This window comes from Apium graveolens, chromosome 4 (assembly GCF_009905375.1).
Source record: "Apium graveolens cultivar Ventura chromosome 4, ASM990537v1, whole genome shotgun sequence".
Classification (NCBI taxonomy): domain Eukaryota; kingdom Viridiplantae; phylum Streptophyta; class Magnoliopsida; order Apiales; family Apiaceae; genus Apium; species Apium graveolens.
This window is the reverse complement of record NC_133650.1, coordinates 50,411,855-50,425,294: the sequence shown is the minus strand read 5'-3', so window position 1 is coordinate 50,425,294 and position 13,440 is coordinate 50,411,855. Positions and strand designations below refer to the sequence as shown.

Genomic DNA, 13,440 nt, shown 5'->3' with positions numbered 1-13,440 from the left:
TCCGGCCGAACCTTCGGCAAATTTTTCCGGCGAACTTTTCCGACCGTTCTTGAAAAGTGATAACTTTTAGCTTCTTATTTGAGTTCTTTTTATTTGAGATTTGTACTTAATTTCTCTACATCATCTTAAGCTCTAATACAAGATCTCTTATAAACAAAGTTCTCAAGAAAACTATGATTCAAACTCGGAATTCGAATAAGTACTTGATCTTCACATAAATCATCTAAAGAAGAAGATCTGTAAACAAAAAGTACTTCATCTCCAAAAGGGAGATTATATTTGACCCAAGTTCACGAGTTAGCCAATTATTTTTATTATTGGATCTTGGCTAACAATTATTCGTGCACATAAAATATTACAAAGTAAATTTTTAATCCCTTCTAACATCTTTAGTGTTCCGTGGGATTATAACTCGATCTATAAATACTTCGTAATTTGTCAAATATCAAAACGGATTAAGTTCACGAGTTAGCCAATTACTTGCACTTTATTTAATTGGAGCTTGGCTAACACATTTCGTGCATATAAATTATTACGAAGCATAGTTTTAATCCCTTCTAACATCTTTAGTGTTCCGGGCGATTATAACTCGATCTATAAACACTTCGTAATCATCCGTTAAAATTAAGGACGAATCAAATCCACGAGTTAGCCAATTAATTTCTCGCTATTGAATTGGATCTTGGCTAACACATATCGTGTATATAAACAATTACGAGTCATATCGTATAAGCCCCTTCTAACATCTTTCAGTGTTCTGTGGGGTTATACTACGATATCTATAAAATACTCGTAATTATTCGTCCAAGCTTCGAAAGTACAATCTTAAGCCAATGACTTGCACTTAACTTATTTGGATCTTGGCTAAGACTCATAAATATTATAAACGTGCTTGAAGTTAAAAGAGTATACTTTGACCTTATAATCGTCAATATACAAGTATACCTTAAAACCTTAAGTTGATATACTTAAAGGTAAATTACAACTTCGAGGTTGTAATTAAAGTATTCTTCGATTCATAAATATATAATTGAAAGAAGAAGAATACTAAAGAAGTCATAAGCCATAAGTGCTTAATATAAAAAGACTTCTCATATTACTCCACCTATCTATTCAATCTATAAAGGAGTAATCATAAAAATACTTGGACTACTATTTATTATCTTAAGTCAAGTATTCTTATTTAGTTCTTCTTTCTTATTTGAATATTATACTATTTGTGGACTAGTACTGTAACATACTAGTTCAAACCATCTTTTCTATACTTGGTTTGTTTCGTGGAGTGTCTTATTAGTTTTGTAAGTGAGGTGAAGTGACGTGAGGTGATTCTCGATCTACGACCCAAGTCCTAGACGTACTAACGGGGAGTTAGTAGTCTTCAAACTGTAAAGAAGAGGAAAGACCCAAGACCGGATCACTAAAATCCAAGTCCGGAAAAAGCTAAGGAAGCCAAGTCTACACAAAGGCTCTACAACAACTTTGAAGAAATAGCGGGAAGTTATTGTCTAAGATAAGTTGTGTAGGTATTACATTTATTTTGAGCCGGTGACCCTTGTGTTACGCACCAAGACAAATACTTGTAAGGGTGTAAAGGCTTCTCCGCCTACTAAAGGAGAGAGTTTATTATAGGGGAAAATCCTGAGTCCGGGAGAGGAACTTGGGGACTGGAGTAGGGGTGAGCGAGTCTATTAGAGGTTGTGCCATCGCGAACCAGGATAAAATCACCGTATGGTATTTTCTTTCCTTGCACTTTATTTTTCCGCACATATAAACTGCATAACCACTCGGTAAAGTTTTAAAAAGGGATAAATTATATTAAAACGCCATAACAATTTTTAAATTAGTAATTAAGCTATTCAACCCTCCAGCTAGCTTAAAATAGCCCTCATACAGGACCTTACAAATTCAATAATTATCTCGTAAGGGGAGTGTTATGGATAAAAAATATGTATTTATTTATAGTGTGTATTCAAATAGCGAGGTTCGTACTCCTCATGTACTCGATGTTGCGTTCCTCCTTAAAGTTTCCCATCCCATAAGGTGCACGATCATTCATCCTTGAGGGAAGCACAATTATTAACATCTGAAATTCAGATGTTCATTAGTGAGAACATCATCTATAGTTGGCCCCCCGACTCAATCGGGACTTTAATCATGGCAACATATATTAAAAGGCAAGTTGAGAATCAGCGAGTCCCATTTTCCAAGAATCTTTCAGAGATTTATATCATAGTGTGACGATCATCGGGTCTTCATGGAGGAATTTCATCCCTTCCGAATCAGGATCATCAAAATTAGTGGTAATTTTCATTGTCTCTCCTTATGGTGTACTACCTTTTGGGCACAAGCTTTCATTGAGCTTCTTGAAGTCCCATCGATCGTTAGTCTTCTAAAAATCATTTTGATAATTGGCACTCGGGGATGCGTGTTTCTCTGAAGTATCTTGTTCTCCCCTCTTATTCTTTATAATCTTTCACTTGTTTGCTTCCTTCACTATCTTGGTGAACCTGTTCGGTATTCCTCTATGGACTAGAAACTCAATTTTATTCCTTAGCTGACGGCAATTATCGATGTCCTCTTCGTGAAATCTTGAATACAAATTTGTGATCCTCTTTTCAGGATTTACACGTAGTGGTTTTAGCCATCGACCATCTTCTTTTCATGTTTATCAAGATTCGGCTTCTTGGAGCATTAAAACGTACATACTTGATGAACTTCGGTTCTCTGTTGTTCTTTCTTGGGGAAGAGTCTCCATCAGGGATACCTACCCTTAGCATCACACTTTTGATCCTTCTTTTACTTCTAGTCATTATTTTCATCGCCTCCTATCACGGGTCAAATTCTTCTTCATGTTGTTTTATTTTTGCCTTCCCACTGTTGTAATTTATGTATGCTTTTCATATTGGTTTCGGCCAATGATAACTTAAAGTTAACATCCCAGTCTCCTTGTTGGACTATCACTGACATCCTACTACTCAAGTATATGTTGACCATGGGTTTTCTTTGAATCGGTCTAGGTCATATAAATAATTCTTTCTATCCTCGTTTCATGTTCTTGGGGATGTAGTGTAGCTTATGCACTTTTGCACCATAATCGAGTCATGCCCCCCGGGGTTTAGGAAAATGCCATGCTCCTTATCAATCGTGCATTGACTGTTGTAGTAGAGAGGTTGAAAACTTTCCTACGTGGAAGGGGCATCAAATCTTTGGTACCAACCCCTGGAATTTCCGTCTTCCTCCTTTATGGAAGGCCGTTCGAATGAACTAAATCGGGGAATCGACCCTCAGGGCTCCAAGCTTTCCAAATTTTACAAGTAGTCGAGTTTGTTGCTCCCTTTTCGGGTTTCTTTTACTCCACTAAATCATGAGTTTGATTAGATGAAAATTCGCTCTTCCTCATCATAAGCATCTAGTCCATGAGGCCCTCGAGGCTTGGGACATCCTCCTTCGGTTGGTCACTTCCTGGACGTCACCTTCTTGGAGTGGCATCCTTATCACTTCAGATTTTATCATCCTCTGTATAGGGACTGGAATAATCACAAATTTGATCATTGATGGGTTTCAATCCTTGAATATAAAGTGGTGTATAGCCTTTGCACGGTTGATGTTGAATTCCACTTCTTTGGTCATAATCTTTGAATCCATATCCCAGATCATCCAAAGTTTGGGAGAGAAGAATATTGGTAAAGCTAAGATCTCAACAACCATTTGAAATTGGGGATTCGACCCTTAAACTTGAGGATTCTATCTTTTGAATTTAGGGATCTTAAATCTTCCATTCGGGTTAAGATCATATTTTTTCTTAACGCATCTCCAAACTTGTTAAATCTTGTTGATGTGTTCCTCATGAGCTCGAATTATTTTTCGCAATGATTTGAGAAATCATCCCTTCGTGCCCTCGAGACTGTGAACATATCTTGACAATGGGCTCTGTGTTTGGTCGTCTCCTTCTTAGCTCGGTCTCCTTATCAGATGGACTATCACTTTCCGAGGTATTGGGATAAAAAAGTCTCAGACTTTTTTACGAATGGGGATCAACCCTTGCAAATACCGGAATTCATAATTCTAATGCGGTCGACTCTGAAGTTTACTTTAATCAGGTAGGTTCGCGCTCCTCCTATATGGAAACGTAATTTATTAACATCTGAAATATGATTGGGGATTCACCTTTTGGTCTTCCATTCCGTAAGATTGGGTATCGATCTCTTGAATTAGCGTTCGGGTCACAAGGAATCCCATAATTACGGGACTGGCTTCTTCATTTTGTAATTGAAAGTTGCGATATGGTGGAAGTGATAACTTGAGTTATGGTTGGTAGGTCATGATTTCTCTATGATTTAAGATTTTTTAGGGTTCCCGGATATGTACTTCATGAGCATGGATCTTCTTCTTTATTATTTGGGGATTCATCATTTCACATCATCGGGGCTAAAAATTCCCTTTGACAATAGGTTCCTTATTCTACCGCTCCCATCTCGGGGCGATCTCATCTTTATATGAACAATCACTATCCTCGAAACGGGGATCACTGAAATCGTAACTTCTCCCTTCAGTGAGGTTTGGCCTTTACAAATAGTGAGGTTCGTACTCCTCATGTACTCGATGTTGCATTCCTCCTTAAAGTTTCACATCCCATAACGTGCACGATCATTCACCCTTGAGGGAAGCACAATTATTAACATCTGAAATTCGGATGTTCATTAGTGAGAACTGTTGAATCTATCTAATCTTGGCCCTGCTTTTTATGATATTAATTAAAAGAGTACGAATAGAACATTAACCTTAATCGCTACGGCGTAAGCGATTCAAATCCACGTCTTCTACTATATTCCCTGATTCTTCTTGGACGAAGTGTGGGCTTTGATCTCCCAAGGTGTACCTCTCCCAAAGCTCTGAAATTCCAACATCCTAGCTGGCTCCTTGAGAAAAACGGTTGCCTCTCTCAAACCCTAGGATGTGATTTCGTTTTTTGTGTGTTAACCCTAACTTTAGGAGAATGAGAATATATATAGGCTATAGTAGGAATCATGGACCATTAGGTCAGGCCTTCCAATGACATTCCGGGCCAAGCCCAATGTCATTAAATATTAATTCAAACCACTAAAGAATTAATATTTGCACTACCTTTCCTAATTCCGTAAATTAATTATTCAATTCGGCTCCCATATTAATTGCTTATAAATTCCCCATATTTAAGATATCGCATGTCCATTAATTAAATTAATATTTGAAAATTAATTTAATAATATCTTTTATCCTTGATCATCCACTCAACCTTATAATTATGCAAGAACAAATCTGCCTGTAGGACTAAAGCATAATTATCTTTATGAGCTTTCAAGAGGACATCATCACCCGAATATATTTTTCGGACACAGTTTCCTTTTATAGTTAATAGCCCACTCTGCATATAATGTCATTGCCCAATACATAAATTCGTAATTTAAAACAAATTACTTAATGTATGAATCAAGGCATGTGCATTAAATACAAGTGTCAATTACTACATCCGGATTAAGAACCTAAGTAATAATAATATCGTAGAATCTTAGTTCTTCTTTATTGTCAGAATAAAAGAAATAATTATTCTACTATTTTGATCCCATTCAATATACACAAAGTATACAAGTATTATTCAATAGTCAAGATAAACTATTTCTAAATAATACTTCAACCGTTCTAGTGGTTTGTCTAATACCAATTTAGATTGTGACCCTTTATTATATTATATAAGGAGTTTGACAATCTAATCTTCTGCTATCCCATTTGATACTAGATTGTCTACAATATATAATATATAGACAATGTGAAAACATGCATTCAAGATTCTCAAATAATTATTATTAAAGTATATACTTCAAACGAATATTTCAGTAGAAACCCTAACAATCTCCCACTTATACTCAAGATATTCTTTAAGTATATCAGTGTTTATTACAAGCAATCCACTACCAACTAAATAACTATGTGACCAAGTATCTGACTTCTATCGCTTCCACGTGCTCCTGAAAAGCCTTAGCTAGTAAGCTCTTCGTGAAAGGATCTGCCTGGTTATCCTTTGTTGCTATATCAGCCACAATGATATCTCCTCGCTTAACGAACTGCCATATGAGGTGATACTTACGCTCTATGTGTTTTGCTGCCTTATGGGCCCGTGGTTCCTTGGTATTTGCCACAGCACCGGTATTATCACAATAAATCGTGATTTGCCGTGGAAAATTAGGAACCACATCCAAATCCAGCAAGAAGTTTCGGAACCATATAGCCTCTTTGGCTGCCTCAGAGGCTGCCACATATTCGGCTTCCATGGTTAAGTCTGTAATACATTTCTGCTTCACACTCCTCCATATTACGGCTCCACCTCCCAAAGTAAAAACACATCCCGAGGTGGATTTTCTCTTATCCTTTTCTGTCTGGAAATCTGAATCAGTATATCCCAAAGGCAATAAATCAGAGGACTTGTAAACTAACATATACTCCTTAGTCCTCCACAGGTACTTGAGTATTGTTTTTACTACACTCCAATGTTCCTGTCCTGGGTTTGACAGGTATCGGCTAACCATGCCCACGGCAAAGCAGATATCAGTCCTCGTACATAACATAGCATACATTAGGCTTCCACATGCCGAAGCATAAGGAACTGCCTTCATGTTCTCTATCTCCTTAGGTGTCGAAGGGAACTGACTCTTTGATAGATAAATTCCATGTATGAAAGGTAAATTACCCTTCTTGGAGTCCTTCATGTTAAAACGAGCTAATACGTCATCTATTTAGGGCTCCTGAGATAAAGCCAACATCCTTTTCTTGCGATCCCTTATAACTTTGATCCCAAGGATGTATGCTGCTTCACCTAAGTCCTTCATTTCGAATTATTTGAACAACTATACTTTTATTGAAGACAACATCTTAACATTATTTCCAATGAGTAAAATGTCATCAACATATAGTACTAGAAAAACCACTGCATTTCCCTTACATCTCTTATACACGCATGCTTCGCTTGGACTTTGATCAAATCCATACGATTGGACTGCATGATCAAAACGAATGTTCCAATACCTAGAAGCTTGTTTAAGTCCATAAATAGACCACTTAAGCTTACATACAAGATGCTCTTGGCCTTCTTTAATGAATCCCTCTGGTTGCTGCATATAGATTATTTCTTCAAGACTTCCATTAAGGAAAGCTGTCTTGACATCCATTTGCCAAATCTCATAATCGAGATGAGCTGCAATAGATAAAAGAATACGGATTGACTTAAGCATGACTACCAGCGAAAAGGTTTCCTCATAATCGATACCTTCTTTCTGAGTATACCCTTTCGCAACAAGTCTTGCTTTCCAGGCTTTCACCTTTTTATCTAATCCCCTCTTTTTCTTGTAGATCCACTTACATCCAGTAGGTTTTATACCTTTGGGTGGTTCCATGAGCTCCCAGACTGATTAGAATACACTGATTCCATCTCAGATTCCATCACCTTTTGCCAAAGATCTGCATCTTTGTCTTTTACTGCTTCTTTGTATGTACGGGGATCATCATCATGTTCACCAGAGACCAAGTCTGAAGACTCTCCCAAAAATATGAATCTATCAGGCTGTTGAATAACCCTCCCACTACGACGAGGCACTGGTGCGGTATTAGTGACAGGTTGTACATTTTATTGTGGTTGTTCTACTTGTACTACAGCTTCATGGGTATTATCTGTCCCTCCCACTAGTTCCTCTAAAATGACACTACTCATGGGTTTGTGATTCATTATATAGTTCTCCTCTAAAAATCTTGCATTGGTGCTAACAATGGCATCCCGATTCTTCGGACTATAAAATAAATAACCTTTCGTTCCCATGGGGTAGCCTACAAACAACTTTACTTCTGTACGAGATTCTAACTTAGTCGCATTCTTGTTCAGCATATGTGCTGGACAACCCCATATCTGAATGTATTTTATTCTCGGTTTATCCCCGGTCCACAATTCTAAGGGGGTTTTAGGAACCGACTTAGAAGGTACTAAGTTCAGAAGATAAGTTTATGTCTCTAAGGCATGTCCCCAAAACGACTTGGGTAAATCCGAATAACTCATCATCGATCTAACACTCTCTAAAAGAGTCTGGTTCCTTCTCTCTGCTACACTGTTCTGCTGGGGTGTGCCTGGTGCAGTTAATTGGGATTCTATCCCATTTTCTGATAAATATTCCCTATATTCTCCAAGCAAGTATTCGCCACCACGATCTGATCGTAGTGACTTGATACTTTTATTAAGTCACTTCTCCGTTTTAGCTTTATACTCTTTGAACTTATCAAAGCACTCAGACTTACGGCGCAACAAATAAACGTACCCATATCTAGAATAATCATCAATGAAAGTGACGAAATACTCATAACCACCTCTTGCTTGGATATTCATGGGTCCACCTAAATCAGAGTGAACCAATTCTAACATTTGTTTGGCTCTATTCCCCTTTGCCTTGAAAGGCCTATTAGTCATTTTTCCTTCCAAGCGGGATTCACAAACTGGAAATGGATCCACTGCCAATGAGCTTAAAGGCCCATCTACTACCAGTCTTTGAATCCTCCTCAAGTTAATATGACCTAATCTCAGGTGCCAAAGATATGTTTTCAAACTAGAAGGTTCCTTTCTTTTAGTAGAGTTAGAAGATGTGTTGTTCAATTCCCTATATTGCAGTTGCAGTGCAGGTTGACTAGGATTAATTATATACAAATTGCCTTGCAATGTACCAGAACATATAATTCATTTATTCATCATAATAGAAACATTACAATCCAAACAAACATTATAACCATCCAAAGCAAGTTTAGAAACCGAAATTAAATTCCTTCTAAAAGAAGGTACATAAAGACAATTGTTCAAAACCAAAATCCTATCAGAACCAAAAGATAAATGAATAAGTCCTACTGCAACTACTGCTACTTTCGTAGCATCTCCATGAACACGTATATCTCACCATCTCTAAGCATTCTGGATAGCTGGAACCCCTGCATAGAATTACAAACATGATCAGTGGCTCCTTTATCTACACACCAAGTGCTCGTAGATATAGCCGCTATAAATGTTCCTGTAACTAGAAAAAGAGACATACCAGTATTGTTTGTCTTCTTGGGAACAGGACAATCCTGTTTCCAGTGACCTGACTGCTTGCACCTGAAGCACTTTCCCTTAGGCTTTTTCACACCACCTTGAACTCCCACTTCCTTCACAGCTTTCTGTGTCTGAGCCTTTTTCTTCTTCTTTATACCTTTCGGCTTAGAGGAAGAACCTTTCTCAGCCACATTCACTTGAACACTCTGCCGAAATAATCCTTCAGCTGCCTGAAGTTCTGTCAGCAGTTCCGCGAGACTATACTGCCTCTTTTTCATGTTGTAATTCAAGCGGAACTGCTCAAAACTCTTGGACAAACTCATAAGGATAATGTCAATCTGGGTTTCCCCGTCAAGTTCAGCACCAAGGATCTCTATCTCATTCAGATGTGACATCATCTTGAGAACATGATCCCTTATAGGTGTTCCTTCAGTCATCTGAGTGTTCTTTAAAGCCTTCATGGCTACTTGCCTAGCAACCCTATTCTGATCTCCAAAAAATTCCTTGAGATTAAAGAGCATATCCGAAGCAGTGGCCATAGACTGATATTGATGCTGAAAAACACCCGACATTGCTGCCAGAATGTAATATCGCGACATCTCATCAGCCTTAATCCACCTCTTATAATACTCTTTCTCATCTTCAGGAACATCAGCAGCAGGCTGATCAGACTTGGGTTCATAAGTGCAAAACTTATACTCCTCAGCAGTCAACACAATGTCAAAATTTCGTTTCCATTCAATATAGTTAGGTCCGCTAAGTGTGCTATCTCTAAGTATGGTGAATAGTGGATTAAATTCCATTTTATCCTAAGAATCATGCATGAAAGAAAAACATCACATTACACATGGTGCATTAAATATTAAGACCTATTGATTCCTCTAACAATTATTAAAATTAAATGCACTAACATTTAAACACCATAAGTTTCTGGTACGCCACGATGTGTGACATGTATGCCACCTAAATTTGTTTAAATGTTACTTCAGTCCTATTACTAAACAATATGCCACATTGGGGTGGTCTATATTATTTTTCATAGCTAAGTGTATATGTTAGGACGAAAACACACGCTAATATTCACGCAAGTATACGCGTTCGCAAGTAATATAGAATACTTTCTAGTTCGTTCCCACAGAGACTCAGACTAATTTATTGTCTAATTAAACTCACTCACCAATGTATGATTACTTCTCAATGTTAAGACACTAACACTTAGAATTGTTGACTAAATATTAACTACAATTAACTACTTAATTAATCACTTAATTAACACTTCAAATTATCAATAATAAAACACTCATGAGATCACAACTTCATTACTACTTCCTTCAATAGTCATTGTTATTACCTTTAGCATGTGACAGTGATGATATTAATCGAATAACACAAAACTGATAAAAGCCAACTTTCATTGTACTAATACCATTCTACCAACATCCACAATCAAGATAGAAGTTGAATAGTCATCAATTATGTTGAGTTCTTATATGTCTACAGAAATTGACAACACAACGATTTAAGCACAAGTTATTCCTTTTGATTACATAGGGCAAATAAAACTGTTAGAGTTATCCACTAATCATGCACAACGTACATGAACCTATGCTAGCATGGCAAGTTCTAAATCTCAAGATCCACCGTCGCTTCACAAGAGCTTAACACCCTATCTTATATGTTCACGACGCACATAAGACGAATACGCACAACCAAAACTAGATATCATACAATCATCACACACTAAAGTATTAAACAATTAACTAAAGAATTCCATAATAAATCCGTTGTAACCCCATGATCACAATTAGCCCATAATAGCACTTATCGTCATCATGGGTTCATATGAAATCATGATAAACAAACACAAGAAAATATAACTAAACTAATTATATTAAATCAGAGTACGTCACAAGAGTAAATAGGTTCAAAGTAAGAAAACTAGCATCCAACGTTACAACGAAACAAGAATCACAAGAAAATATGCTTCCTCTCCGTTGCTGTGCACTAAACGGTCTTCTTCCTTATCTTCTTCTCTCCTTGCGTAATACCACGATCCTCTCTCGTGAAAACGTCTCCAAATCTACTTATATAATAGTCCCATAAAACTCAGATTACATAGAAGTCGAAGCCAAACAGAAATAGAAGTCCTAAAATAAATTATTTTTTTCCCCGACCCTGCGCGGCCGCTCAGCATAGCTGAGCGGGCGCTCAGCTTTCTGCGCGGCCGCTCAGCATAGCTGAGCGGGCGATCAGGACCCTTCTGGAAAATTCCTGAGTTTTCTCCGTTCCTTCGCCATAATCTGCCCATTTCTTCCCTCTCTCAATGATGAACACATGCCAAGGCTTATTCTTGATGATTACTCCCCCGAAATGCAACTAATACCCTGAAACGCATAAACACTAGAAAAACGCATCAAATACACAAAATACTTGATTTCAAGACACCAATTTAAGCCATTTTAAGACGTTCCTGAAGTGGTATAAAATGCCACTTATCACACCCCCAAACTTAAATCGATGCTTGTCCTCAAGCGTCACAGACTCAAAAACAAATAAAAACATGCATGAATGCAATCTATATGAAAATGCAGCGATCCCCCTTACTACGAATAAACCAACCAAATTGCAACATCTCAACAAATGCAGTTAGACAACAAAAGATCAATAAACTCATGCAAACGGACATACAGCCAGAAACGTGGTGTGTGCAAATGCTTAACAGATATGCTTCGGAACTAGACCAATTATTATGACTCGACTATCCTCAAGGCAATCACATGATCATACAAAGAATAAAAATTCTAGGCACAAAGTGATATACAACACTACAAGAATTCTGGAGCTTATTACGGAATCATGCTTTTTATTCACAACACAAATGCTTATTTGACCGTGCAATGAGTGAGGTCCACAAAAGACTTATACAATGGTATTCATGTAACGAGCGTTAGGTTAGCGGATCCCATACTCTAAAAGCCTTAGGTCACTAGGCACAAAGTCCCCTAAGAACTTAATAACTCGAATACCAAAGAGCCCACTCTTAATCAATTATGCATAAACACCACAATTTTTTTTTTATAAAATTTCTGAGCAAGTGCGTTTTGCTCCATCTTGCTCAACCCTAGACTACTCGCACAACATGCGAGCCGGCTACTAGCCATTTGACGCCTAGCCACAACTAGCAACAAATTCCATTTTTTTTACTCCAATTTTTTTTCTTTTTTTTCATGCCTTTATCACTAAGAGCCTATTATCGAATTATAAGCATAATAAATAGATTGACCTCGAAAACAATCAAATCATAACAACAATCTAGCCCTTACGCATTCTCTAAGACTTAGTGGAATTACAAGTGCTTCTAGCATGCATATCAACCTACACGACTTAATATCACTTTAATGCTATCACTACACTCGCATCAATATCACAATTCAGTCGATAAATCATCGCAAAAGGGATCATGGTAAATGCATGAGCTACATGACATGATAAACAATTAAAGCTATATAAAAAAAACTATATGGCATAAATTATGCAACTATATGAACTAAACTATCATGAATATGCAGCTATATGACACACACACAGTATTCCTTAACTACCACCCCCAAACTTAAAATCTTCACTGTCCTCAGTGAAGGTAGTAGAAAGGAACACAGGGTATACCTACTCGGAGTCATCATCATCATCACCCTCAGTGGGTGGAGTATCAGGCGGCGGGTATGCAGAGTCCTCACCAAAAACCGGCCACTGGATATCAGCTCCAAGGCCCCGAAAAGCAGTCCCTAATGCAAGGGTGAGCTCCCTAGCAAACCTGCTCTGCGTCTCGTACATGGCATCCATCCACCATGAAAGCCTCCTATACTGGGTATCAGCCATCCCGGCACCCTCCTGAGCTCTCGAAGAACCAGCCTCATCACGCCCAGGCCTAGCCATAGTAGCACCTCGTGCTGGACGCCCTCCTGGAAGATGATAACCCAGCCCATGCTCCTCAGGCTCACCACCGGTCCACTCCTGCATCCCATTCAGAGTTCCAGAATCAATCGGAGCTGCCGGCAACTGCAACTGCTCATGAGCCGGCCAGTTCACTCCTACTGCTCGGCACAGCTTCGTAACCGTGGATGCATAAGGGATGTTCATATGCTTAGCTCCCCTCAAAAACTTCAGAATTCCTTGGTAGATAAACTCACCAAGGTCCACATAGTACTCCTCATGAAGAATTCCCCATAACAACTGTGCTCTCTCAACTGTGACCTCGTGTGCATACGAAGAAGGCAAAATATTAGCACAAATAAATGCATTCCATGCACGGGCATACCTGTTCATAGCGATCGCCGGGAAGT

At 38.2% G+C, this 13,440-nt stretch overlaps 1 protein-coding gene across 1 annotated transcript; it reads right to left on the bottom strand.

Annotated features, from left to right (window-relative positions):
• Window positions 1-5,963: 5,963 nt before the first annotated feature.
• On the bottom strand, window positions 5,964-6,611 carry LOC141718542 (secreted RxLR effector protein 161-like). The gene has a single exon (XM_074520923.1). It carries the CDS (start codon window positions 6,609-6,611, stop codon window positions 5,964-5,966), a length of 648 nt encoding a protein of 215 aa, XP_074377024.1.
• Between the last annotated feature and the right edge of the window lie 6,829 nt (window positions 6,612-13,440).

Coding starts and splice junctions, on each gene's coding strand:
- LOC141718542 (XM_074520923.1), bottom strand. CDS start 6,611: ATGTATGCTATGTTATGTACGAGGACTGATATCTGCTTTGCCGTGGGC.